The sequence below is a fragment of the Lampris incognitus genome, chromosome 10, assembly GCF_029633865.1.
Source record: "Lampris incognitus isolate fLamInc1 chromosome 10, fLamInc1.hap2, whole genome shotgun sequence".
Lineage (NCBI taxonomy): Eukaryota > Metazoa > Chordata > Actinopteri > Lampriformes > Lampridae > Lampris > Lampris incognitus.
Genome location: NC_079220.1, coordinates 13620475 through 13641257, shown reverse-complemented (window position 1 = coordinate 13641257; position 20783 = coordinate 13620475). Strand labels below are relative to the sequence as shown.

At 43.7% G+C, this 20783-nt stretch overlaps 1 protein-coding gene across 2 annotated transcripts in view; it reads right to left on the bottom strand.

The window, feature by feature from the left end:
- ep300b (E1A binding protein p300 b) overlaps nucleotides 1-20783 on the bottom strand; it is a 64094-nt gene that overhangs the window by 25743 nt on the left and 17568 nt on the right. For both annotated transcript variants that reach the window (XM_056287270.1, XM_056287271.1), the window contains exons 12-14: nucleotides 4790-4875; nucleotides 2610-2762; nucleotides 174-698 (exon numbers count right to left, since the gene is read on the bottom strand). In XM_056287270.1, the coding sequence (XP_056143245.1) occupies nucleotides 174-698; nucleotides 2610-2762; nucleotides 4790-4875 (764 nt within the window). The remainder of the gene's footprint in view (nucleotides 1-173; nucleotides 699-2609; nucleotides 2763-4789; nucleotides 4876-20783) is intronic.

Sequence of the window (20783 nt, the reverse complement as noted above, 5' to 3'; positions counted from 1 at the left end):
ATTAATTGGTATCAACCAGTTTATGTATGAAAAAGGGAAAAGACCACAGTTAAATATAAGAAAAAAACCAAGTACTACAAGTACTTAGGAAAAGGTAACGGAAGAATTAAAATGAAGTCTTATCAGGCAAACGGAAAGGAAATGGGCTCTCAAAAGCAGACTGATCTACTCACTGGGGTCCGTGGGAGCTGAGATGGCATATGAGCATTCTGGGTAGGCACCGATGGAGCCTGCCCTGTCTGGGGCCCTGTGGAGGACATGCCCCCAAGCGTTGGCTGCTGATGCTGACTGGCCTTTTCAGAGTTCACTCCCTGGCCATGTGTCTGTTGCTGCTGTGACGCTTGCTGCTGCTGCTGCTGCTGTGGCTGTTGCTGTGGGGGTTGTGGAGGGGGCAGTTGGGGTGGATTGGGCGTCTGTGGTTGTGGTGTTTGTGAGCGGGCTAATGTAGGGGGTGTTTGGTGGGGCTGAGGTGTGAGGCTACGCGCTGGTGAGGGGGAGTTTGTTCGGATGGGTGGGCAGTGGGGGTGGGCGTTGGACTGAGTGGTATTGGAGGATGGCGGGAGATTGGGTAGCGGTCCACCACCTACACTACCAGGCCCCATAGAGCCTCCAGGTGCACCAGGGCCTGTGGCAGCAGAGCTTGACTGGGTGGCAGGACTGCTGGCTGGGAGGGAGGGTGGTGTAGACATCTGGTTTTGCTGGAGAAGACAGGATAGATACAAAGACATAAAAAATTAGAGAAATATTTCCTTTGTATTTTATTTAAACCAAACATAGACATAAGAATGACTGACTTTTAAGAGAGTGGGAAGTCCACTTCCTCAAGCAATTTTTTTGTTTCATGACATGAAAGCTGGTTAGTACAAAGAAAAGAGGCTAGAGAGCAGAAGGTTCTAGCAGGATCTGATCTAAGGCCAACATGGGCACATGTGACTGCAGAAAGAGAGGTTTGACTTGAAAACCATCACAGGTCACAGGGTGTGAATACACCACCTCTGGCCATCTACCCAATGTACTATTGCAAAAATGAATGAGGACCCCCACTGCCCCTCACTTAAATTGTGATATAGAACAGTTGAGACATCTGAGTAGCGTTTAGTCCTGTTTGGGGCTAGCACAAACCACTGTGTGGGTACTAGGCCCAAAGAAACATATCGACAGTTCCCTGGAAAACTTGTTTTGAGCACATTGCAGCACTTTAGGCTTGGGTTGGGAAAGGTTTCGCAACCAAAATTTGCCAAACTGATAAGTTTTAATAATAATAATAAATAATAATAATAATTCTTATTTATATGGCACTTTTTAAAAACAATGTTACAAAGTGCTTTACAAAGAAATAAAACCAGACAAGGCAAAAATGAGAATAAGACCAAATAAGTAAGAGTAAAAATAAAAACAGTGTAAGTAAATAAAAACAAATATCACATTTACAAAAGCTTTCTGAAGGTTTCTGAAAGTTTTCTGAAAACCTTTAACCCTTTTCTGTTACCTGAGTAAACTTGAAAATATTTGTCGTATTAGATCTCTTGTGAGATTTTTTTCCGAGAGGCTTTTTATTTTTTAAAAGGAAATATTTTTATTTTGTCCACTAAGATGTCCATGGTGCTTTTGAATATGGGGGCTCAGGTGAATGCTTTTACAGTGCATGGTGAAGAGCCCTAGAAGTAGAATGGGAGCATCCATAGGAAGATGCATTTGAATGTGGCCTGGGACAAGCCACACAAATTAACTAAGTTTCCTTTATTAATCCCGTTGGGGAAATTTAGTTACTGCAAATTAACCCATCCATCTGTGTAGCTAGGAGCAGTGGGCTGCCGCCTTCCTGCTGCGCTCGGGGACCAACTCCAGTTCTTTTCCCACTGCCTTGGTAAGGGGCACAGACCCTAACATGGCATGTTTCTTTTGATGGTGGGGGAAATCGGAGCACCCAGAGAAAACCCACCACAGACCTAGAGAGAACATGCAAACTCCACACAGAGGACGACCTGGGATGACCCCCCCCCCCCCCCCAAGGTTGGTCAACCCGGGGTTCGACAGGACCTTCTTGCTGTGAGGCAACAGCGCTAACCACTGGGCCACCGTGCTGCCCAACAAGTGAGACATTATACTTTATTCAGGTAACATAAGACTTCAAGGATTTGAGAAAGCTTATCAGATTATTACCCTTGCCCAACCAAAGTCAAAAGTGCCGCAAAGTGTTTAAAACAAGTTTTCCAGGAAATTGTCAATGCATTTGCACTAGAATAGCACCCACCCAGTCATCCAGTGGTTTGTGCTTGTCCCAAACAGAGCTACTAAGTAAAGCTCAAAAAAGAAGAAAATAAAATAACATTCATCTGTGTCTCAGTTGTGATCAAAAATCTGTATTGCTCCAGGGAACAATTTGCATGGACTAGGCGCAAAATCATTCAAATTCTTTTCACATTGAAAAGCTCTCAGTTGTGATAACCTGTTAAGTCTTTGCTTTCATCACATTAGTTCACTAATCAAAGCCACACCACCACAACCCTGTCTGTTCTGGCCCCAATAAAACAGGCTCGTCCTCCCACATTTGAAAAAAAAAAAGAGCTTTATCACATAGACATTTAATTTTATCGTTTCATCGTTACCTGTGGCATACTCCCCTGTGCCCCTGGTGGGTTCATGCCCATGGGACCGGAGCCAAGACCCGGACTACTCCCAGGAAACTGGCCAGGAGGGAGGTACTGATTCTGTATTTGCGCCACGTTAGGCTGGCCCATCCTTGCTGCTCCCATATTCATCTGGAGAACAGACAACAAGGGGAGATTTGGTCAAAAGTAAGCAAAATAAGGCCAACCACTTTTAATGTAAACCGGAAACTGTTTTTGCTAAACTGACCATGACCCAGATAAAAAAAATTAAAAAAAACTAGAGGAGTTCACTCAGTGGAGTGCAGCTCTCTGCCAGGCGTACATATCTCCCCTTCTTTGGTGCTTGGACTTGGCGACAAACAACCCCTTTTTTCGCCCCACACAGACAGAATAACCAGTTTTTTTCTGGCTATTATAAGACTTTTGCACAGCACCCAAGTCGATTGAATTGAATTATGAAAAAAAAAAGTTGCTAATATGCAGCACTCAAGCTAAAAAAATCTACCTAATGAAAACGTTTCGCCTGTCAAGTCTGTGAATCCTAGCCTCCTAGGCAGACCCCTTGCAACAAAAGCGACCAAGTCTAATATGAAGTAACAGAGCTCAGGCTATCATAATTTCAAAGCCCTTATTAAAAGACTTCAAATGTGTTTAACCGTCTCAGTTTCCATGATATAAAATGAATGATGGCAAATGGCTGCTCTGCTGATTGACTTTCATTCATCATTCATAAAACAATGGTAAGAAAACATAGCTCAGCCATGTGAAATGTTTAATTTTAGCTACTGAGATGATGTCCAGCTGTGACTGTGGTTAATCCTACTCTTGAAATTGTATTTCTATAGCGCAGTTTTAACATTGGAGATTATGGCACTTCTGCGTGGGCAAATAGGTGAATAAGGTGAATTATTTTTGGTTCATCCTGTGTTCCTCTAGTTCTCCTGTGCTGAGATCAGCAGTGAATGATTTGCTGGCTTGCGAAATACGATCAACTTCTCATTTACTTTTAGCACTCATACCCAATACATAATGTTTTGGTTATGACCCTATCGCTGTCCAATCTGACTCAACCGTGGGGGTGTCCGGGTAGCATAGCGGTCTATTCCATTGCCTACCAACATGGGGATTGCCAGTTCAAATCCCTGGGTTACCTCCGGCTTGGTCGGGGATCCCTACAGACACAATTAGCCATGTCTGTGGGTGGGAAGCCGGATGTGGGTATGTGTCCTGGTCACTGCACTAGCGCCTCCTCTGGTCGGCCGAGGCACCTGTTCGGGGGGGAGGGGGAACTGGGGGGAATAGCATGATCCTCCCACGCGTTACGTCCCCCTGGCGAAATTCCTCACTGTGAGATGAAAAGAAGTGACTGGCGACTCCACATGTATCGGAGGAGGCATGTGGTAGTCTGCAGCCCTCCCCGGCTTGGCAGAGGGGGTGGAGCAGCGACCAGGGCAGCTCAGAGTGGGGTGATTGGCCAGGTAAAACTGGGGATAAAAAGGAGGGGAAAAAAATCCACAAAAAAAAAAAAATCAACCGTGACTCAACCGTACATGAGTTGAGCATGTGCATAATTGACTCAGCGGGCAGCGACGGAAAGCAGCGTTGTTGAGCAAGCTAGAGAGTGAATGAGGAGAGGGAGCGGCGATAGTGAGCAAAAATTTTTCAAAGGTTTTTAATCACCACAACCACGAGGTTCTCCATCATACAGTCATAACTGCACAAAAATGTCTAGGCTGATACGTTCAGTTGTTTGTGAGATTAGCTGTGGGTGGACAGACATACACACACACAGAACCAAACACGATTCTCTCCAGGCTAACTACCACCTGGCGGAGATAAAAATAGATAATTTAAATTGTGGAAATATATTTACTATCCCAGAGACTTATGTTGTTTGATCTATTTCACTATCATGTTAAAGTTTCTCTGTTTTTATTCAGTGGTAAAGATTCACCCATCTATACAACCTCTACAATTGAGATGTCGTGTTGCTAAACATCTCAGAAAAAACAGCATTCTACTGTAGCTACTGTGTCTTAGCAATGCATAGCATAACTTTGCAGTACTAGAAGATCAATTATATATGAGCATTTCTCCATGACTTTTGAGTATGGAGTTGTAGCAAAAAAAAAAAAAAATCAAGGTGTTATACAGTTTGCAAATGGAGTGATGCCAACCTGGTTCATCTGAGCACCCAGAGGAAGGGGAGGTGTCGACCTCGGACCCATCGACTGCATCCCTATTTGGCCGAACTGGTTCATCCCTGATTGAGTGAGAGAAAGAAAGACAGGAGGTATGCAAGGGGAAATGGTGAGCACAAAAGTTCATGAGAACACCAATTCAACTGGAAAGGTTTGTTGATAACCAGACCTGGCTCCAGACAACAGGCAAGATTTTCTTTGAGGGCCCCCCTTACTTTGCCTAGAGCCAAAAACTATGACGTAATATATATATACACATTATGTTGTCCTGCAAGCACGTAACCCTGTGCAATCTGACCAGCAGCTAAACCCCTTCTCCCATCAATCCCTGGAGACTGAGATCGTCTAGTGTCAGTTTATTGACAGAAAAAGGGTGAAACTGAGAAATAAAACACAATTACCAACATCACTTAAATATACAGAAGATGAGTTCCAAACATCATACGACAAGAATTGTCAAAATACAATACAAAAAATATAACTACATACTATAGCTATAGTACTGCTGTAGCTAACATAAAGGCTTGTGAGCAATAATGCAATACAATGCAATGTTATACAGTGTAAGTAACATAACCTATATCGCTCATCTAAATAACTGAAATCGACTTACATACAGCACAACACAAGGTAAGTTTAGCCAACTAGCTTACTGAAACATACTAGCATGCTGCCGTCCTGATATGAGCTATCAAAAAATCATCGACATCAAAATACTCACATTGCACATCAAACTTAGTGAGCATAATCAACAAAGAAGTTAGGACAGTATGTCAGTATATATTTGACGTACGGAGAATGCTACCAAAGGCATAGAACGTATAAGATTGAAGCGGATTGAAAAAGGCAAACCAAGACAAAAATCATGAAGCTGTTCTGCTCACAATCAACTTCCTGACTGAGTCACATGATACAAAGTTCACATGCATAAATTGGTCACATGCATAAACTGATGTTATACAATGTGCTGCCAAATTAAAAGAAAATAATGTCCTGATGGGAACAGAACACTCCCCACCTGGTATCTATAGATAACATCCATTCACTTAGCCCTTGAAGAACAGGGTCTGACAGGCTCTACTTGCTCTTGTGGACTGCTTCAGATGAAGGACTAAGTCTGTAACAGGTCTGAGGAAGATCTTGGTTCAATCTTGTCTGAAGATCTTGATTTCCACGCTGCAGACTTTCCCATTTTTGCTTGGGAATACCTTACTGACCAATGCCATTGGTCATTCATTCCTCTTCGCTTGGTACTATCTTTCATGAGTACAGTACTTCCAGCACTGATGTTTGGCTTGCATGAATGCCACTTATTCTGTGTCTGCAGCGTTGAAAGGTACTGCTTCCTCCATTTGTTCCAGAAAGCATCTGCAAGGAATTGAACCTGATGCCAGTACCACTTAAGATCTTTGGTGTCAAATTCTCCAGGAGGAGCTGGGAAGGTACCTATCTTCTGCGTGACAATGGTAAAAGGAGTAAGCATCATTGGGTTCTCAGGTCACTGGATATTGGACCCAAGGGTCTTGCTACTTCTGCCAGAAGAGTTGTGAGAGCCTCATGAGTGAGCCTTGAGGATCCTTCCTGCTGGAACAAGGAATCCATGATTCTTCGGGCTATACCTATCATCCTCTCCCACACGCCGCCCATGTGAGAGGAGTGATGTGGGTTAAATGTCCATGTGCAGCCTTGTTCAGATAGGTACCTCTCCACACGAACACTATCAATGTTTGAAGGAACCTTGAGCTCGCTCCTTGCAGGCCCCAATGAAATTTGTGCCTCTATCCAAGCGGATATGCTTCACTCAACCACGAATGGAGATGAACCATCTGAGGGCATTCACAAAGCCTGATGTATCCAACGACTCAATGACCTCAAAGTGCACCGCCCTGATACTCAAACAGGTAACGATCACTGCCCAACACTTCTTTTTTTTTTTGGGTGGCCAGCTCTTGTGTACCTTGTGAGAACAGACCAGGGCCTAAACATGGGCCTAAATATCAAACAAGATCAACATTAGTGAAGGGACGCTCAATGCTTAGTCTATCTGCAGGTAAGCTGGCCATTTTCTGAGCTTGAAATGTGCTATGGAGCTTGCGGCAGCTGACACATTTATAGATGATGTTGCTCACATGCCTTCTCACTCTAACTATCCACAGGCCAGCAGTGTGAATAGCACCCTCCGTAAAGAGGTATGATGGTTCTGTTCATGGTAGTGGCATACAAGTAACTTTGTAATGTGCTGGCTACCAGGAATTATTAGAGGGTTCTTTTCATCACGCTCAAATTTTGCCTCTGATACCGCATCCAACTCTCATTAAGCTATTTTCATTGATGAATGAATCCAGTTTCTTGAGAGTGCTGTCTTTGGGTGTTTCTTTCCTGGGGCACTCAAACTCCATGGCATAGGTTTCTTGCTCGCACTGTGCAAATGAGATCTTTAGACTGAGAGAGCTCATCTACTGTGTATGCTGTCTGGCAATAATGCCAGCCCTTACATTTACTTGGTCTTAATGATGATGCTTTCTTGAGGGGTTGAGCCACGTGGATCAAGCGGGTAACAGCGCGAGTCAATGACTTCCAGCTGGAAAACTTCTCGAAGTGTTGCAATCCAAGCTGTGCATTTGAGGCAGAGAGCCGTTTTAGTGCCTGTGCGCGATTGTCAGGAAGGCAGCGCCTCCCTGTTCTGAATGGCTACCCAATTGTTGGCATCGTCCTTTTGGAGTCCTTGTTTCATCATCTTTAGCAAGGCCTTGTCTTCAGTCAAGGGAGCCATTTTTTTTATCCTCCTTTGTACTTTGGAATACTACACACCCAAGGTGGTTTTGCTCTTTGTCGCAGGCAGTATCATCTCTGAGGTAGCTGCCGATGAGGCTGGTTAACAGGGAGTTGCTGTATCTTTCTTTGATGAGGAGGCGATTGGCACAAAGTTGAAAGAGAGATGGACGACCATTCTCTAGCATGCTTGTGAAGAGCGTGTTCACAATGGATGGTTTATGAACATTTCCTAAACAGATGTCTCCCACAATGACCCATCCTAGGCAAGCCTTTGAGGGCGTCGTGACGGCCACTCATCTGTTTGCATACCTTGTGTACTCTTTTGGTGGTCGATTTCAGGAATGTGAAGAGCTACAGATTTCAATGAGCATGGTGGAGCACAGCATCTGGAGTGGGGATTTCTGACCTATTGTTGGGAATCTGATTACATTCGATCAGCTAGGGAGAGGTAGACACACCAGGCCATCCAGAGATTCAATTGGTTAGTTACTTGCCCTTCTTCCAGCTGTCTTCTATTACTCCTGCACATGTCCTCAAGGGGTAAGGTGAGCTGGGGCCTTCTACCTTGAAAAGATAAAAGAACTCTGGGTGAGCTAGTGACCTGTTACTTTGATCATCAAGGATCGTGTATAGCCTTGCCGCTTTGTCTGGATGACTTGACTGGAAGACTCTAACAAGACAGAACTTGGAACAAGACCTTCCACTAAGGTTTCCACCATAGACGCTGGTACACAGGACTGCAACATCAGAAGGGGCACTTTCATCCTCCCTGCCATGCTCTATGGCAGGGTCTGTGCTCTTTGTAATCCAGGGTGGAGGTCCAGGATGTAAGGCTGTATTGTGACCTTCACTCCCACACTCTGAGCACTTGCCTTGCAGCATCTGGCAAGATGTGATGTTGATGTGCAACATCTGTAACAGATCCCACTTTCCTTAAGGAAGGCTTTTCAATCTTCAAGAGATTTCTCTCTGAAACCGCGACATCTTTGGAGAGGGTGAGGCTTCCTATGTATGGGTCATTGCCTGCCAGGCTCCTCAGTCTTATTTTGGGTCATCTCAGCATTTGAGGGGGAAGACGCTTCAGTTTTATGGCCTGAAATAGATGTTCTCCAATTGCCGTGCTTGAGGACAGGTCTTCCTGAGTTAAGACAGGGCAGTGTTGAACATGGTCAGGTCAAAGCTAGGGTCATTATTAGTCATTGCTTGGTAGCAGACTAAGTCCACAAAAAAAGGAGAATCTGGTACCTTCACTTCCATTTCTCTTGTAGGTTGTAAGGTAATTTTTGTGCGATGGGGTTGACACTGTGTGAGGTATCCATAAAGGCAAGGCCCGGTAGATCTCCCTCAGCTTTGGCAGAAGGAATTCCATCTACAGATCACCCAGCTCTTTCAGTTTCTGAAAATCCTTGCTAGATATCCTAGGGAACCCATCGAATCTCTTGAAGAGTGCGTTCTCTATGGCCTCTGGTGATCCATAACAGTGCTCCAGTCTTTCCCACATCATTCTTAACCCTCTTTCAGGTTGGTTTATATTAACTGCCCTGATCCATCTCACATGTCCAGCAGACTCATTTCCTAGCCATTTCACTAAGAGGTCCATCTCCTCGTCAGCTGATAGGTCTAGGCCTCTGATTGCGTTACAGAACAAAGCTCACCAGTCTCTGAAGCTTTCCGAGTGATCGTCAAACTGTAAGAGTCCTGTGCTGACAAGTCCGCGGCGATTTAAGAACCTCACAAAGGTCATGAGAGTCATGCTTTGACTCTCATGTGGATTGCTCACTAATAGAGTGCTGTGGTGTTAAGCTGGTGGATGGTTGCGGTCATTGAGTCTTCCTGCCTTGATCCAACCATCATCCTGTCTCTCTTCAGCAGGATAGGTCCGATCTGTTTTAAGTTCCACTTTTACTGGCTGGTGTGTAGGACGTTATTCTGGAGTGGGGTGTTGCCATCATTCTCTTGGTTGTGGTGTGGGAGCTGGAACAGTGCTATCTTGCTGTGGCATTGAGGTTCCATATCCTAACTCATACCCACAGATGGGTTCCATTTCCGGCATTGACTGAAGGCTATTGTGAGATTTGGGATGCTGAAGTAGATATTCAGAAATACGTTTATTGGGGTCTTTGGGCTTGACTAGGAGGTCTACTTTGCAGCTATATTTTTCCTCAATGGTGTCTGTGGCTGCCTCAAGGACCTCTACCTCAGCAATGGCAGCTGCTGCTTCTTTCTCCATGATCAATACATCTAAGGATGCATCTATTTGTGCCCTTTCTACTTTCATTTGCATTTCTTTTTTTAACAAAAGAAACTAATGCTCTTGCTGCTTCTGCACGCACAATGGCTGCTGCTTTACTCATAGATGGAACTGCTTGAGTTTTCCCAGAGCCAGAGGCAACAGATTTTAAATGTGGTTGCCTGTGTGTCTTCCATTTTATGGCAAAGGATGATATTACCTGCATTAGTGCTGCCTCTGTAATAGCCCTCTATCTTAGCTGTGACATAACAGCAGTAACTCAAACCAGCTCAAACTTGTCCGCTAGAAAGCTCTCATTTCACTGTGTTGTCCTGCATGCACGTAACCCTGTGCAATCTGACCAGCACCTAGACACCTTCTCCCATCAATCATTGGAGACTGGGATCGTCTTGCGTCAGTTTCTTGACAGAAAAAGGGTGAAACTGGGAAATAAAACTCCAACATCAAACCAACGTCAAAGAAGGTTGAATCAGTTCATCTGGATACAATGTTTATTGACAGATACGTTTCATCACTCAAGTGACATCTTCAGTCAAAACTGAGTGCAGGTTTTCCCATCCCTTATAAAAAATACAGTTGCATAACGACCAAAGCCAACGAATATGTTGCATATGTTGTATGCAGATGAACTAATTCAACCGTCTTTGATACGAGGACTGAAGAAACTCTAGTTAATGGTCACACCTATGTTTGCATATGCAATTGATCGTTGGTTTCGGTCGTTATGCAACTGTATTGTTTATAAAGGGTGGGGATACCTGCAGTCAGTTTCAACTGAAGATGAAATGCAATTACCAACGTCACTTAAATATAGAGAAGATGAGTCACAAACAACATACAACAATAACTGTCAGAAGAAAATACGGATTATATAACTACACTAGAAGAACCCCGCTACAATGTAGCGGTTTGGTTATCCACCCGTCTAAATCTCCCTCCTCTTCATCCTGTCAGCTAACCGCCTTCCTGCTGCCCCTAAACCCCCCCCCCACCCCAACTCCCTCCCCCCAAATGCTCAGAATCATCTGAAATGCCGAGAAAAGTGGTTTTTAGCCATTTTTAGAAAATGCATATTTTGCATAATTATGCATAATTATTATAATTATATCTGAATTTTCTGCTATTTTTCTGGTCCTCTCTGGAACAATACCTACCACCTCCAACAAAAATTAGGATCATAAGGTCATTTTTGCAAAAATGCATATATTTTGCATAATGCCAAAACATTTCCAAGTCCCAGAAATTTTTTTTTTATATAGGTGGAAAAATCAAAGATGCTCAGAATAATCTGAAATGCCGAGAAAATGGTTTTTAGCCATTTTTAGAAAAAAAGCATATTTTGCATATTTATGCATAATTATGCATAATTTTAATTTTCTGGGATTTTTTCCTTACTGTGTGAGACAATACCTACCACCTCCAAAAAGAATTAGGATCATAAGTGCTTTAGTTTTCGGTCCCGCTATCTACACTAACACCACACACACACACACACATTACGAAAATATATGAGTAGATATAGCTATAATACTGTAGTATTACTGTAGCTAAAAAAGGCTTGTGAGCAATAATGCAATGCAATGTTATAGTGTAAGTAATGTAATCTATATCGCTCATCTAAATAACTGAAATGTACTTACATATATATAGCACAACACAAAGGAAGTTGAGCCAACTACCTTACTGAAACATATTAGCATGCTGCCGTCCTGATATGAGCTATCAAAAAGTCATCGTCATCAAAATACTCACATTACACATCAAACTTAGTAAGCATAACCAACAAAGAAGTTAGAACAGTATGTCAGTATACATTTGACTTACCGAGAATGCTACCAAAGGTATGGAACGTAGAAGATTGAAGCGGATTGAAAAAGCAAATGAAGACAAAAACCATAAGGCTGTTCTGCTCACAATCAACGTCTTGACTGAGTCAAATTACACAAAGGTCACTGCTAATGTTATACAAAGTACTGCCAGCAGGGGGAGATAAACCAAACTAAAAGAAAATAATGTCCTGATGGGAACAGAACATGTTTATATAGTATGTATCCACTACTACTTTCGGCTGCTCCCGTTAGGGGTCGCCACAGCAGATCATCCGTTTCCATCTCTTCCTGTCCTCTGCATCTTCCTCTATCACACTAGCCACCTGCATGTCCTCTCTCACCACATCCAAAAACCTTCCCTTTGGCCTTCCTCTTTTCCTCTTCTCTGGCAGCTCCATATTCAGCATCCTTCTCCCATTAAACCCAGCATCTCTCATCCACATATATCCAAACCATCTCAATCTTGCCTCTCTAGCTTTGTCTCCAAACCGTCCAACCTGAGCTGTCCCTCTAATATACTCGTTCCTAATCCTGTCCTATTTGTCACTCCCAATGAAAATCTTAGCATCTTCAACTCTACCACCTCCAGCTCCGCCTCCAGTCTTTTCATTAGTGCCACTGTCTCCAAACCATATAACATAGATGGTCTCACAACCATCTTGTAAACCTTCCCTTTAACTCTTGCTGGTACCCCTCTATCGCAAAATCACTCACACAATATACAAAATTTGTTTTATATATATATATATATAATTTGTTTTATTAGGACAACATGACAACCTTTTGATATTGTACTACCAAAATGTGGCAATTCCTGCAATCTATAAAGTGGACATAATCCTTGCACGACATAATACACAAAACACATTTGTAGTAAACATGTCTTCATTCAGTAGATGTTCATTAATGTTAGAAGTGGTAGGCGTTATATTTGCCTTTTTCCTTCTTCCTTTTCTTACATACTTGGACTGGTTTTCATTGAGAAATGATTGGAGGTGTGTTTAAGCAGTGTTTATAAGAAGACGTCACCCTGGAGTTAATTAATGGTGGCAGTTTGCATACATGCACCTCAGGATACGCAACTTTGAACACGCTGTTCAGGACACTACAAGTCCACATCTTTCCAGCTCAAGACCATCAAACCTAAACTGAATTAGGATACCAAGACGGAGTCCACCGTTTACGGAAGCTGAGACCCATATGGCCAAGGCTTTGTCGGAGGGACCTGCTAACTGCTAGCCTGCTACCTCGGTAAGCTAGCCCACCTCCCGGCTATTTCTCTCGTCTTGGAAATCAGTCCTTCTTCCTGTTTCTTCCCTCGTTTCCATCTTTTCTACACACTCCAGGTTAGAACTGGTATTGCATGTTTAACCCTTAACCCCTAGACCCGACTAGTCTGTAACATAATTTGGGGCGCTCGTCCGCGATTTATTTAAAGATTAATGCATATTTTCGATAAAATCGGTTAGCGATTAGACGTCAGTAGTGAGTTACATCCAAGCATTCTGTTTGTGAGAAGAGGCAAAATTGAGCTGGATTCAGTTCGGGAAAAGCTGTATGTTGCTAGGTTTAGAAGTAGGACACAGACATACAGCTTCGTGCAGAATAGCTGCACGGTGCCAACTTCTCACTTAAAACACATGGTTATGTATGTATGTAAAACTAAGCTAGCTAGAAGGGAAGTTAGTGAATGCATTCATTGTATGTGTTGAGGTTAAAAATGGGGATATACTAGGTCTACAGGTTGATAACAGGTTGATTTGGCTGGTTAGCTAATAGCTAGTTGGCTAATGGTGGCAGGTGTTTTGCTGGTGTGTACTGCAAGGTATCGGTTTGTGATCTTCGAGTAATGTGAGCGCTCTGTGTGCGGTCTGTTCATATCAGTTTCTGGGAATATATCGACTTATGAGCTACCTCTTGTTGCAGGTTATATGTTTTGTCGTTAAGGCTATTTGGTAACAGTTACCTTGGAGGTAATTTGGTGAGAGTCTTGTCTCTTTTGGTTAGCCTATTTTTGACAGAATTTGATAACAATAGCCATGGCAATGTTCAACGTAGAGGAGTTTTGTGGGAGTGATTTTGGGCGCAAGGAGTTGCGTAACCTTAAAAATGAGGATTTGCTTGCATTAGCTCAATATTGTGAGGTAGACGTCACTCCAGAGGCTAAAAAGCCGGAGATTTTGGAGACCCTGTTTTCAGTGTTACACCTAAAAGATCATGTATATGAAAGAGCAGAGCGAGAGAGAGAGGAGGAGTGGCTGTTTCAGCTTGAGTTAGCAAAGCTCACATTAGAGCAAGAGAAGCTTAAAGTGAACAACAGTGACTTACAACTTAAGCACAAAGCTTATTTTGATGTTTCCAGCTGTTTGAGACTCGTGCCAAAATTTAATCGGGATGATGTGGGTTCTTTCTTTGACCCTTTTGAGAAAATTGCCAAAGAGCTGGAATGGCCTGAGAACAGACGTTGTTTATGTATTTATTTTATTTTACTACTTATGCATTTAACCCATTCTAGCTGTGTAGCTAGGAGCAGTGGGCGTCTTGCTATGCCTCGGTCAGGGGCACAGACAGGAGTATAAACCCTAACACGTATGTCTTTTTGATGGTAGGGGAAACCCCACCGCAAACATGGGGAGAACATGCAAACTCCACACAGAAAGGACCTGGGATGACCTCCCAAAGTTGGACAACCCCAGGGTTCGGACCTAGGACCTTCTTGTTGTGAGGCGACAGCGCTAACCACTGCACCACCATGCCGCCTGAGTGTGATTGAGGGCAGAGCCCAGGAAGCTTATGCGGCGTTAGATGCTTCTGACAGCAGAGACCATGATACTGTGAGGAAGGTGGTTCTGGCAGCCTATGAGGAAGTGCCAGAAGCCTACCGACAGAAGTTCAGGTCTCTGCAGCAAAAATGAAGTGAAATTTTTCTTGATTTGGCTAGGCAACAGGAGGTTGTATTTGACAGGTGGTTAGCAAGCACTAACACTCACACCTTTCAAGAGTTGCGGCAACTGCTGGTGGAGCAGTTCAAAACCAGTTTACCCTGGCATATGGAGATACATCTAAAGGAGATGGGCATTACTGAGTTAAGAAAAGCTGCTATGGCAGCAGATTCTTACGAGTTAACTCATAGAGAAGTGCCATGGAAAGGAAAGTTTGGCAGACAGGATAGGAGGCAGGCTGCAACTGACAGGCCTGGTGAGGCTGCCATGACAAAATCTACTCCCACCTCAGTTCAGTCTCCAGGGCCAGGGAAAAGATATGAGAAGCTTTATTTTTTCCAAAAGCATGTCACCTGCCATTATTGCAGAAAACCTGGCCATATAAAGTCTAGTTGTCCCGGTCTCAAAAGGAAAAATGGAAATGGGAAAATTGTGCGACTGATTAGCGCCCAGACTCAGATCGGTCCCTGTGAAGTGGATAGTTTGAACCTGCCTTCCTGCCCAATAGTGAAGGGGTTTGAAGGTTTTGTGTCAAAAGGTGCAGTTTCTGGTGCACCCGATGGCAAAATGGTCCCTATATCAATTTTGAGGGACACAGGTGCCACACAGTCCTTAATGGTTCAGAGTGTCATAGACCTACCGCCTGCCACCTATTTAAAAGCTTCTACCCCAGTGAAGGGGGTAGGAGGTGGTTTTGTTAGTGCCCCTCTGCACAAAATATTTCTGGCATCTAACATTGTAAATGGAAAGGTAGTGGTGAGTATTGTTCCTTCCCTGCCGACTGAATGAGTTGCCTTTGTGTTGGACAATGATTTGCCTGGTACTCAGGTTTGTGGGACACCTGTTGTGAGTGAGACACCTTGTGAGGTCCCTGAGACCATGGCTTTGGAGAGAGAACATCCTGAGGTGTCTACAGCATGTGTGGTGACATGTGCTCAGGCTCTGTCTGCTGAAAAGGGAAATTCCAGTGAGCAAGATGAACTGTCAGGTGGCTTGGTTGATGCCTTTTTTGCTAGGCTAGCTGAGGTGTCCCCCTGCTCCCAGTTTTCTTGGGAAGCCCTTATATCAGAGCAAGGAAAAGATCCTTCTGTAGCTCCATTAAGAGACAGCTGATAATGCTGAGGACATGAAGGCTGTGGCTGAAGGTTTCTTTCTCCGAGATGGAGTCTTGTTGAGGAAATGGCAGCCTCGTGATCATCCTGCGGATGAACCGTGGACTGTTATGACTCAAACTGTGGTGCCTGAGAGTTTCAGGAAGGAAGTCCTGCGTTTAGCCCATGAAGTATCCTTAGCAGGTCATTTAGGCATCTGTAAAACTCAAGAGAAAAATCAGTAGACATTTCTACTGGCCCAAATGCATAAAGATGTGGTTTCAAACTGTCGTAGCTCTCATGCTTGTCAGGTTGTAGGCAAGATTGGAAAGGGGCAAGTCACATATTTGGGGCATCAGGTGGGTCAAGGTTCAGTAAAATCAGGAACTGCCAAGGTGCAAGCCATTTTAGACCCGCCAGTTCCGAAAACAAAATGCCAGCTAATGCGCCTTTTGGGCATGCGTGGCTTTTATAAGTGGTTTGTTCCCAACTTCGCAGCTGTGAGAACACCACTCACAAACCTGTTGAAGAAGGGAGTTAAGTTTAGCTGGTCAGCGGATTGTCAGACAGCTCTGGAAAGGTTAAAGCTATTCTAGCTAGTGAACCGGTGCCGATTGCTCCGGACTTCTCCGTCCCATTCAAGCTTGCAGTAGATGCTTGTGATGTTAGAGTGGGGGCAGTGCTGCTACAGACTGATGGGTCAGGAATAGACAGGCCTGTTGCATATTTCTCTAAGAAATTGAATTGCCATCATAAGCGATATTCTACCATTGAGAAGGAGGCCCTGGCTCTTGTCCTAGCAGTCCAACACATTGAGGTGTATGTCTCTAGTGCTGGAGCTGATCTGGTAGTCTTCACTGATCACAACCCACTTATGTTCCTGTCAAAGTTCAAAACATCCAGTCACAGAGTGTTCCGTTGGAGTTTAATTTTACAACCATATAACCTGACGGTAGTGCATTTGCTAGACAGAGAAAATGTTATTGCGGACACCCTGTCAAGGGGATGAGCATATGGTTTGGGTATTTTTGAAAAGTTTGGGAGTGCATTGTTGATAGTAATGCACATGAATCAGTGGAGCTATAAAAAAAAAAGGGATTATAACTGTACACAGTCTTGCTGTTATTGTTGTTTTAAGAAAGAGAAACTGATTTATATAAAAAGAATAAAAGAAAAACAAATCGGTCGAAACCAGATGTTTTGGGTTTTTTTGTTGTAAGGGGGGAGGAATATTAGAAGTTATAGGGGTTATATTTGCCTTTTTCCTTCTTCCTTTTCTTACATACTTGGACTGGTTTTCATTGAGAAATGTGGTTAAGTAGTGTTTATAAGAGGACGTCCCTGTGAGGTGCGGGTGCATCCCCGGGAGTTAATTAATGGCGGCAGTTTGCATACATGCACCTCAGGATACGCCATTTTGAACACGCTGTTCAGGACACTACAAGTCCACACTTTTCCAGCTCAAGACCATCAAACCTAAACTGAACTAGGATACCAAGATGGAGTCCGCCATTTATGGGAGCTGAGACCCATATGGCCGAGGCTTGGTTGGAGGGACCTGCTAACTGCTAGCCTGCTACTTCAATAAGCTAGCCCACCTCCTGGCTATTTCTCTCGTCTTGGAAATCAGTCCTTCTTCCTGCTTCTCCCCTCATTTCCATCTTTTCTACACACTCAAGTTTAGGACTAGTATTGCGTGGTTAACCCTTAACCCCTAGACCCGACTAGTCCGTAACAATTAAGAATTATGCCTTCGGACCTTAAATCAGAGGTCTCAGCAACATCCTCAAGGCACAAAGTGTTTCTAAACTGTCAACAAAAAACGAGGGTGATACAACTCTTGACGACAGGCTTGCTGGCAGTAAAACAATACAAGCCAGCGAACACTCAACAGCAGTCATACAATTCAAAATAATCTAAAATGACAATAAACCAATATACCAGCAATATACCAACAATATCCCAACAACATGAAAGAAACTAACATTCTATTATACACAGATGGTATCTGTAATGACTTACCAAATGCCTTAAGTGCAAAAACAGGATATTTTCCAGTGCACAGAAAAGAGGTTTCCAATGTCCTTTCAGTGGAACTGCCAGAATGACTGGGTGGATTTAATTATGCTTAATTAAAGGCTCTCAACTACCTATGACAATATCTTGTAAATACCCAAATACAATATACAAGAAACATGTGGCCAAATGTAACAAACAATAAAAACAGATTACAGTTTGATACTAGAATAGCTACAATGCTGTTGGCTCAGCAAGTGGATGAACAGGAGCTGCACAAAAAGTTGCTTCACTGTGACTGTCTGATGAGAAAATTCATATATATATATATATATATATATATATAGCGTTTTTTCCCAAAACCGTCAATGGTGTTATAAGTGCTCAACTAATGAGGAGCGGAATATCAATACAGATGCAGGAATACAGATGCATCTGTATTGATATACACAGTGCATCCGGAAAGTATTCACACCCCTTCACTTTCCCCACATTTTGTTATGTTACAGCCTTATTCCAAAATGGATTAAATTCCTTTTTTTCCCTCATCAATCTACATAGAATACCCCATAATGACAAAGCGAAAAAGGTTTTGTAGAAATTTTCGCAAATTTATTAAAAATAAAAAACGGAAATATTGCATGTACATAAGTATTCAAATCATTTACTCAGTACTTGGTTGAGGCACCATTGACAGCGATTACAGCCTCAAGTCTTCTTGGGTATGAAGCTACAAGCTTGGCACACCTATATTTGGGGTATTTCTCCCATTCTTCTCTGCAGATCCTCTCGAGCTCTGTAAGGTTAGATGGGGAGCGTCGCTGCACAGCTATTTTCAGGTCTTTCAAGAGATGTTCAACGGGGTTCAAGTCTGGGCTCTGGCTGGGCCACTCAACAACATTCAGAATTGTCCCGAAGCCACTCCTTCGTTGTCTTGGCTGTGTGCTTAGGGTCGTTGTCATGTTGAAAGGTAAACCTTCGCCCCAGTCTGAGGTCCTGAGCGCTCTGGAGCAGGTTTTCATCAAGAATCTCTCTGTACTTTGCTCCATTCATCTTTCCCTCGATCCTGACTAGTCTCCCAGTTCCTGCCACTGAAAAACATCCCCACAGCATGATGCTGCCACCACCATGCTTCACTGTAGGGATGGTATTAGCAAGGTGATGAGAGGAGCCTGGTTTCCTCCAGATGTGACGTTTGGCATTCAGGCCAAAGAGTTCAATCTTGGTTTCATCAGACCAGAGAATCTTGTTTCTCATGGTCTGAGAGTCCTTTAGGTGCTTTCTGGCAAACTCCAAGCGGGCTGTCATGTACCTTTTACTGAGCAGAGGCTTCCGTCTGGCCACTCTACCATGAAGACCTGATCGGTGGAGTGCTGCAGAGATGGTTGTCCTTCTGGAAGGTTCTCCCATCTCCATAGAGGAACGCTGGAGCTCTGTCAGAGTGACCATCGGGTTCTTGGTCACCCCCCTGACCAAGGCCGTTCTCCCCCGATTGCTTAGTTTGGCTGGGCAGCCAGCTCTAGGAAGAGTCCTGGTGGATCCAAACTTCTTCCATTTACGAATGATGGAGACCACTGTGTTCTTCGGGACCTTCAAAGCTGTAGAAATTTTTTTGTACCCTTCCCCAGATCTGTGCCTCGATACAATCCTGTCTCGGCGGTCCACAGACAATTCCTTTGACTTCATGGCTTGGTTTCTGCTCTGACATGCACTGTCAACAGTGGGACCTTATATAGACACGTGTGTGCCTTTCCAAATCATGTCCAATCAATTGAATTTACTAGAGGTGGACTCCAATCAAGATGTAGAAACATCTCAAGGATGATCAGTGGAAACAGGATGAACCTGAGCTCAATTTTGAGTGTCATAGCAAAGGGTGTGAATATTTATGTACATGCAATATTTCAGTTTTTTATTTTTAATAAATTTGCAAAAGTTTTTACAAAACCTTTTTCACTTTGTCATTATGAGGTATTGTGTGTAGATTGATGAGAAAAAAAGGAATTTAATCCATTTTGGAATAAGGCTGTAACATAACAAAATGTGGGGAAAGTGAAGGGGTGTGAATCCTTTCCAGATGCACTGTATATATACACACATACACACACACTCACTTATACACTCACTGGCCACTTTATTAGGTACACCTTGCTAGTACCGGGTTGGACCCCCTTTTGCCTTCAGAACTGCCTTAATCGTTCGTGGCATAGATTCAACAAGGTACTGGAAACATTCCTCAGAGAGTTTGGTCCATATTGACATGATAGCATCACGCAGTTGCTGCAGATTTGTCGGCTGCACATCCATGATGCGAATCTCCCGGTCCACCACATTCCAAAGGTGCTCTATTGGATTGAGATCTGGTGACTGTGGAGGCCATTTGAGTACAGTGAACTCATTGTCATGTTCAAGAAACCAGTCTGAGATGATTCGAGCTTTATGACACAGCGCGTTATCCTGCTGGAAGTAGCCATCAGAAGATGGGAACACTGTGGTCATAAAGGGATGGACATGGTCAGCAACAATACTCAGGTAGGCTGTGGCGTTGACACGATGCTCAATTGGTACTAAGGGGCCCAAAGTGTGCCAAGAAAATATCCCCCACACCATTACACCACCACCACCAGCCTGAACCGTTGATACAAGGCAGGATGGATCCATGCTTTCATGTTGTTGACGCCAAATTCTGACCCTACCATCCGAATGTCGCAGCAGAAATCGAGATTCATCAGACCAGGCAACGTTTTTCCAATCTTCTATTGTCCAATTTTGGTGAGCCTGTGCAAATTGTAGCCTCAGTTTCCTGTTCTTAGCTGACAGGAGTGGCACCCGGTGTGGTCTTCTGCTGCTGTAACCCATCTTCCTCAAGGTTCGACGTGTTGTGCGTTCAGAGATGCTCTTCTGCATACCTCGGTTGTAATGAGTGGTTATTTGAGTTACTGTTGCCTTTCTATCAGCTCGAACCAGTCTGGCCATTCTCCTCTGACCTCTGGCATCAACAAGGCATTTTCGCCCACAGAACTGCCGCTCACTGGATATTTTCTCTTTTTCGGACCATTCTCTGTA